The 9264-nt window shown below is 31.7% G+C and overlaps 1 protein-coding gene across 1 annotated transcript; it reads right to left on the bottom strand.

Moving 5' to 3' along the window:
• Positions 1 to 2893: 2893 nt before the first annotated feature.
• Positions 2894 to 6289, bottom strand: LOC137615296 (uncharacterized transmembrane protein DDB_G0289901-like). Its single transcript, XM_068345035.1, has 2 exons — positions 6137 to 6289; positions 2894 to 5509 (listed from the first exon to the last, which is right to left on the bottom strand). The coding sequence occupies exons 1-2, from the start codon at positions 6149 to 6151 to the stop codon at positions 3119 to 3121; spliced, it is 2406 nt and encodes an 801-aa protein (XP_068201136.1). The 5' UTR covers positions 6152 to 6289; the 3' UTR covers positions 2894 to 3118.
• Between the last annotated feature and the right edge of the window lie 2975 nt (positions 6290 to 9264).

Below are 9264 nucleotides of genomic sequence, written 5' to 3'. Positions count from 1 at the left end.
CCATCATGCTCCATATCTAAGTTTTGCTTCCTCTTGTGCAAGGTTCAGTACCACAAGTATTCTAGAAGTGTTAAATACATGATCAAATTTGGAATTGCTCTTCCTAATTCCTTAGTTGAATTGGGAGAGCTTCACAAATTCAAACTTGGTAAAAAACACTTTTATGTTCAGCAGATTTACAAGTATCTAACTTTATAGTTATTTATCTGCTTTACTGTTACTTTTCTAAACATGTTTTCTTTATTTCTCGATTAATCTATTTTTCCTTATTTCAATTTCACAACTGGTGCCATTGAGTTTAGATCGTGGTTTCCAACTAGGATTACGAATAATACTAATAAACAATAGAAGTATATAACATTTCGTTTAGCTACACTGCTTCGTCCCACACACGACTTTGCCGAATACAAAATAGTCAAAGGGGTTTATAAAGTTTCAACCATAAGATGAATTAAACGCAATCAGCAGTAAAAATATTTCAAAAATAGTTTTATGTGCATAATTTCACTTGCGTGGGCATTATTGTGTTTGCCATCTTTATATTGCTGTGATTTTCTTTACATTCCATGTAAAGTATACTGTACGTATGTCAGTTTATGTACTTGTACAGGATGCAGCAAAACTGGTGATCCTTTTTTTTTTATATCTGCTTCGGACAAGCGTTGTTCTTAAGTTGCCACTTAGTATTAACTCTTATATTCCCCTTTGTAAACTTGTGTGCGTATGAGACAACGTTGGTCACTTGTTAGGGATAATCTTATCATTGAAAAATGTTAGATCGTTAAAAAACTAAGACATTTCATGCTAAAATGATACTCCAGAACAAAAATTAAATATGTTACTGTCTAGATGGAGAACAGTTTAAGCAGAGCAATATAGTCTAATAATAACAATTTATGAATTTTGGGGTACGATTTCAAAGTTATCACTTATTTTTTGCTTATGTTGTTTTCTGTATAAAACAAACGTTAGCTAGGATCGTGATTTCAGAACTTGCAATAAACTATTAAAAGTCATAGTCAACGCTCCTTATATAAATCTAGCGATGTGGTGAGTTATCTTCGCAATTAGAAATACAATTAATTCTACCTTTTTATTATTTCACTTTTACTTTACGAACGAAAGAATATAATCAGGTCAGGCTTATTCAGCCACACGTGTTATGTGCAGATTCTACGGGAAGACAATAACAACGTATCTTAAATAATAATAATAATAATAATAATAATAATAATAATAATAATAATAATAATAATGGTGATGATGATAGGATGCCTCTGGAGTCTAGGCCTATGCTATTGGCTTCGTAACTCTTCGTCTTCTTCTGCGGTTGTGGCTTTACAATATTTCTCCTTCATTGTATCGTTTAGCCATCTATAAATAGTTGTTTCGTTAATGTTAAGACGATTGGTTATATCTATTTTTTATATAGAGAATCAGGTGAAATAAGTTTAACTAGAGTTACCGTTATCCGGTAGCTACTTCTACACTACATCCCCGATACGTTTCTTACGTTAAATACATAACTATGGAGGCTAAAAAGTCAGACCCATTAAGCATTATTTTGTGCCATCAAAATTAAAGATTATTGGGTTATTTTCTTCCATAATGATCTAGCTGTTAGTAATAAAAATATATATATATATATATATATATATATATATATATATATATATATATATATATATATATATATATATATATATATATATATCATATATTCTTTAAAATCTTGCTTAGTTAACTGTATCTTTTATTTAGCGAAGCTTCAAAATGCTTCGTTCCGGGAACCTAGTCTCATTAGAAATGTGAAGAGTGTGAGGGTTGCCAGTTAGTGACTTTCAAACAAAAATCGTTGAATTTAGGTATCACCAGTTTTGCTGTATATTATATATTATTTTATGTACATTGCAGTATATACAGGCATACCAGTATATGATTATGATATATATATATATATATATATATATATATATATATATATATATATATATATATATATATATATATATATATATATATATATATATATATATATATATATATATATATATATATATATATATATATATATATATATATATATATATATATATATATATATATATATATATATATATATATATATATATATATATATATATATATATATATATATATATATATATATATATATATATATATATATATATATATATATATATATATATATATATATGCGTGTGTGTATGTATGTATGTATATATCTTTTATTTTTGTTAGAATAAGGGTAACATAACTCTATGAAAGGCTGTCAATTTTGACGATGGTATGGCCTATGATATTTCCTATGGTTAAAGCAATTTTCAACTTGTCAACATTCAATGTCCTTTGTTTGAGTTCTTTGAACAATTAAAATGTATCCATTAAACTTTGCCAACTTCATTTACTACAAAGTTGCACTCGGCAACGTCCGCACTCGATTTTCCCTTTTCTGCATTATTTATATATTTTATATCTTGACGTGAATTGATATTTTAATTCAATTATATATTATATATAATATGTACATAATATATATATATATATATATATATATATATATATATATATATATATATATATATATATATATATATATATAAATATATATTCTATTTTATGCAGATTTTCCTATACCTAAATTGATGTTATATATTTTTGTACCTTTACATCCATGAACCCATGAATATTACAATGCATGTATGTATGTATATACATACATATATATATATATATATATATATATATATATATATATATATATATATATATATATTTATATACATATTCGTATATGTTTAATATATACTGTATACTATAAATTATATATATCACACTATAAAAATCTAAGCAGGATGAGATAAATACAAAATTAAATTTAATTTTATTCCAATAGTAATGCACATTTCACAATCACATCTTTTGCAACACAAAAATTTAGCTAACAACAAAGAAATTAAAAAAAATGACTGACTAGAGGTCCTCAACGATTATCTTCACAAAAAATTTATAGGTAACTAAAAACAATAAAACCTAATGACCTCTCTTATATTAATGGACACAGCTGGTCGTTTCATGAAGGGGAAGCTTTTGTTTCTTACTGCCTAATGGGAACTGGGACAAGCTTGTATGCAAAGGCATCTCCAGAGAATCCATTCTGAGCAAGCTCAACAGCATCAATTCCTTCTAAATTCTCATTGGTAACAAACAGTGAACCAGAGATGATTTCACTGTTCAATCTGGATGATGATTGAGATGAAGTGCTAAAACCTCTTATAGCACCACCTGCACTGGCAGAACCTCCTACAGAGCTAGAACTGATGGTAGAACCTCCTACAGAGCTAGGACTGATGGCAGAACCCACTTGGCTCTGAAGATTATTGGCGTTTTGAAATGTAAGAGAGGACTGTCCAGCTTGACCGGCATTGGATGAAGCTGAGAACCCACTAGACTGTGATGACACAAGTTGACCTGACTGACCGCTTGTGCCTGAACTGAAAGTATTTCTTGAGGCGGAATGGAATACAGGAGAACCCTCTTGAATATTACTATGCCCAGAAGAGGACTGTGAAGATACACCTAGTGTTGCAGAAGACCCGGCACTTAATCCTGATCCACTGGCAGATCCTCCCTGACTTAAGATTCCTGATGAGACAGTCTGTGCTTGATTCCTTGAAACAGAACCGCCTACATTTGCGGATGAACTGAACTGGCCTCTTGTAGAATCGCTGCTAAAGGATAATCCACTGGTCTGAGAACCTTGTGATGTTTGAGTGTTTCTTGAACCGGATAAAGCACTGCTTGCTCCAGTTTTACTTGATCCCCTATTAAATGAGGATGTTTGGGCACCTGCTTGGCCACTGCTGCTGAAGCGAGAGCTCTGAGCATCTGTGTTGCTACCAAATGAAGCTGAACCCTGGGTGCTTTGGCTTCCTCTGGAATTCCCAGTGAAAGAAGTGCTTTGTGATCCAAGGGCACTGGCAGAAGCACCACTAGAGCCTACACTGCCACTGAAAGAATTTGATTGTAAATTGTTTGAGCTACCACCAGAGCTCCCAATGAAAGCAGAGCCTTGTGATACAGATGAAGTGCTACCAAGTGAAGCAGATGCACCACTAAATGATGCTGAACCTCTGGAGCCCTGATTTCCACTGGAACTGGCACTGAGGGAACCTCGAGATCCAGAAGATAGGCTGTTTGAAGAAACACGGGAAGCAGAGTTACCACTGAAGGATGCTGAACCACGATTGTTTTGACTTCCAATGAAAGATGTCTGCAGTCCAGAAGAAACACCGGCAGCTGAACCACGGGAGCTTGAGCTACTGCTGAGGGATGATGAACCTCTGGGGCCCTGATTTCCACTGGAACTGGCACTGAAAGAACCTTGAGATCCAGAGGATAGGCTGCTTGAAGAAACACGGGAAGCTGTGTTACCACTGAAGGATGCTGAGCCACGATTGTTTTGACTTCCAATAAAAGAGCCCTGCAATCCAGAAGAAACACCAGAAGCTGAACTACGTGAGTCTGAACTACTGCTGAGGGATGCTGATCCCCTGGTGTTCTGGTTTCCAACAGCAATACCACTGAAAGATGTGGAACCGCGAGTGCCTTGATTTCCAATAAACGAGCTCTGCAATCCAGAAGAAACACCAGCAGCTGAACCACGGGATCCTGAACTACTACTGAAAGATGATGGACTCTGAGAACCTGACTGAGATCCTCTTAAATTACTACTGCCAAATGATGAACCACTGACTGACTGCCCAGCACCTGCAGATGCTAATGAGGCACCAACTAAACTGGATGCAGAATTACTTTGGGAAACAGAGGCAGCAGAAGATCCAAATGAGCCTGAACTAGAGGAACCTGAGCCACCAAATCTTGAGCTACCAGAACCTGAACCACTGAATCTCGAGCTAGCAGATCCTGAGCCACTGAATCCTGAGTTAGCAGAACCTGAACCACTGAATCCTAAGTTAGCAGAACCTGAGCCACTGAATCCTGAGCTAGCAGAGCCTGAGCCACCAAATCCTGAGTTAGCAGAACCACTGAATCCTGAGCTAGCAGAGCCTTCACTAGATGCACTTGATCCAAACCTTGCAGATGAATCAGCACCTGCAAAGGCTCCAGCTTGGGAAGAAAAAGATTCAATGGGTTGTGCGTAACCAGTACGATAATTGACCTCTGCTTGGAAGCCCGTCTGGCCATCAGCTCGGTAGTTAACAGTTCTCAATTGTCCATCAGGCTGAACAAGGGAATAGGAACCAACCAAGATACCATTATCCAAAGATTCTTGATGTTGTTTCTCATCACCAGTCTCATCATCCTTCACTGCATACCTATAATTGAAGGAGAGATTTGGGTCGATATCCTGGACTAGTCCTGCAACGCCTGAGATCTCCTGAGAAATTTGTGAACCAGAGAACTGCGATACGTCAGATGTTGGAAGTGACAGAGCCAAAGTTGTTGCAAGAGCAACTGTCAGTGCCTAAAGAGAAAAGAAAAATAAAAAAAATCAAATTAGATTATGCTTACACAAAGCAAGTAATAATTATTTATTGATATAAACATATCTATGACAATATTTCTCAATATGTATATAAATAAATAAATATAAATATGCACAGATAAAAACTATATATATATATATATATATATATATATATATATATATATATATATATATATATATATATATATATATATGTATATATATATATGCATATATACATATATACATATATATATATATATATATATATATATATATATATATATATATATATATATATATATATATATATATACATATATATATATATATATATATATATATATATATATATATATATATATATATATATATATATATATATATATATATATATATATATACACACACACATACACACACACACATATATATATATATATATATATATATATATATATATATATATATATATATATATATATATATATATATGTGTGTGTGTGTGTGTGTGTGTGTATGTGTGTGTGAGTTGTATATATACATACATATACATACGCATACATAAATACATACATATATATACATATATACATATACACACAAATATTTCAAGTTCTTTACCTGGAGGATGACCATCTTGGAGTGCCAGTGACGGTGAAATGTGAAAAGGTAAGGGGCTAACCGCGCTTTTATACCACTCTCTGTCTGCCATAACAGGAAGAACCGGCTTGAGGATCATCACTTTTCACTTCGGGCTTTGAAGACAGGAATAGGACCGCATCCAAAGCGGCGAATAAAATGGGTTAACTGTTCACTGGCTATTACCTTTTAGTAACTCTGTCGCAATGAAAATTATTCATGTAAATATTCAAACCTAAAGAAAATGCATTTAAAACTTAAAAACAGTGAAACAAAAGGATTTAGTCACTTTCAATATTAATTTCTACAGCAATGGTAGATTTCGTCTTTTGTCATGAGGTGTTATCAAAACCACGCTATCTCGAAACTGCAGGGATATACAGAGAAAAAGTTAGCTTTGTATATATATATATATATATATATATATATATATATATATATATATATATATATATATATATATATATATATATATATATATATATATACACCCACACTGGTCTATTTTCCTTGTTGGGGCACTTGGCCTAATAGCATTTGGTTTTTCCAACTAGGGATGTATCTCAGCTAATAATAATAATAATAATAATAATAATAATAATAATAATAATAATAATACATACATACATACATACATACATACATATATGTGTGTTAACATATTCAAAATACGTGAAGTAAACAAACATTATGAGACAATCAATTGGAATAAATAATATATACTTAATGCATCATTTACCGTACAAATTTCATCCGATGGGATCACGTGCCCAGACACCTTATATTTCGTTTTTTTTCTCTCTCTCTCTCTCTCTCTCTTTTTCCATTAACAGCAATACATTGAAATCGAATCTCTCTCCTATCAGCATTTTTAACGAGAATAATAAACATTGATCGTTCTAATTGTCACAAAACCCCGAGTATATTTCTACAAGATAATATCTATTGGTACTAATTATTTTAATGAATTCCTCAAATTCCTTAACCTTTGTTCTAATTTCAGTAGTTTTTAACAGTTACTTATTCAGTGTCAATTGCCAACTAACTTAATAGACGATAATATCTTAAAACATGGTCCGAATCGTACAAATATCGTTAACAATAAAACAAAAAATAGTGAAGAAAACGCAGAATAGCTTCAGCTAATGAGAATAAATGAAAACCTTTATCAATTACCAAGTAAATTAATAGATAAAAGATTCTAAAACCCTGACCCCAGTTATATAACATCGTTGATAATAATATAGAAAAATAGTGAGCAAAACATTATACCTTCGCTTAATGAAAATAAATAAAAACTAAGGTCAAGGAAAATTATGGTAAGATTAAGATTAGTACGTCTTCTCATTCAAAATGAATAAGCATTTACATTACATAAGTCAAAAAAGCCAGGGCTTCCACTATTTAGTTAGTTCATTAAAAAAGGAAAGGAAATGGAAGAAAACAGCAAAGGATTATAAGAAATTCATTAAGCAAATGAATATAAATTGAAAAAAAAATAGCATTAGAGTGAAGCCATGCTGATGGACACAGAAACAAGACCATTCCATTTTGAAAAATTTCATGTAATAGATAAAAATCACTGGAAACTGTTGACACAGTATTCTAAGAATGAGATAACGACAACAGGAAATTTCCAGCTACTCTTGGATGATATATTTCTCGGAGAAGGTGAAAGCTTTGAGAGGGAGGAAACACAAATTACACAGATTTTTCAAAATAGAAAAATGCAGTTCCATAATTCTAATTAACCTGTGGGAGAACAGTAGGACATGAGCTAATCAATCAAGTCTTAGTACTAGGTATGCAGTTAATTCTAACTGTCCTGCCTCCTCCATCATAAGGTTCCACACTACACAGAACCATATAAGTTTTATTCCAGCAGTGACCAGATTGTAGAATGGTCTTCCCAATCAGGCAGTGGTTGAACTTCAGAAGATCAAACTTGCAGCAAAAGTTTTTATGTTGAACAGGCTGACTTAAGTCTCTCTTCTTAGTTTATATATGACATATCTATTATAACGTTATACAGTAACTGGTCTTAAGATATTTTATATTCTTCATTCATTACTTATCATATAGATTTCTTTATTTCCTTATTTCATTTCCTCACTGGGCTACATTTTCCAGTTTAAGGCTTTGGGCTTATAGTATTCTGCTTTTTCAACTGGGGTTGTAGGTCAGTTAATAATAATAATAATAATAATAATAATAATAATAATAATAATAATAATAATAATAATAATAATAATAATGAGATTATGATGATAGTTTAATTCAAAAATTCTTCTTCATGCCCTAGGCATCACCTTTTCTTAATCTGAAATTCATATTAGTAATGGAAGAGCAGTAACTCTGTTTCCTACAATGGTACCAAAAATCACTGCAACAAAAGTAAGATTGTCTTCTTACCCTACGAGTTTATTATCCAGAAGGAAAATGAATCACGTAACTATTAAAAACAAGAAATCACAGTTTCCAAACCACCTGCAAGTGGAACATCAGACAGGTAGGGTGAAGACTCGGTTCAAGTGCAATCAACACTTCTCTGGTGTCATTCGCTCAGAAAAAAACTTATGCAATCAAGTTCACGGTGTCCAACCAGCCTCTAAGTTACTAACTTTACATAAACCATTGATCGACAAAGTCAAACAATAATCAAATCGATTTAGCCTTTAAAAAGATGAAATGCAAAACTCAATAGATGACAAAAATACAAGGAAATTTGATTGTTTTCAAAACTACACAAATTCAATTATGAGCCAAATGAATTGCTTCACTTAATAGATTTTAATAAGCTAAAAACACTGCTTGTAGAACTTCGTTTAAACATTATGGCCCTACTTGATAATTTTAGTCGCTGTTATTCCTGTATATCTTTCAAAGCCTATCTGGTATTTCCGATAGCTATACTCTTTGATTAGCATATATATATATATATATATATATATATATATATATATATATATATATATATATATATATATATATATATATATATATATATATACATATATACATATATACATATATATATATATATATATATATATATATATATATATATATATATATATATATATATATAATGTGAGAGAGAGAGAGAGAGA

Source organism: Palaemon carinicauda, chromosome 21, assembly GCF_036898095.1.
Source record: "Palaemon carinicauda isolate YSFRI2023 chromosome 21, ASM3689809v2, whole genome shotgun sequence".
Classification (NCBI taxonomy): domain Eukaryota; kingdom Metazoa; phylum Arthropoda; class Malacostraca; order Decapoda; family Palaemonidae; genus Palaemon; species Palaemon carinicauda.
The sequence above is the reverse complement of the archived record's forward strand: the minus strand, read 5'-3'. Positions and strand labels throughout refer to the sequence as shown.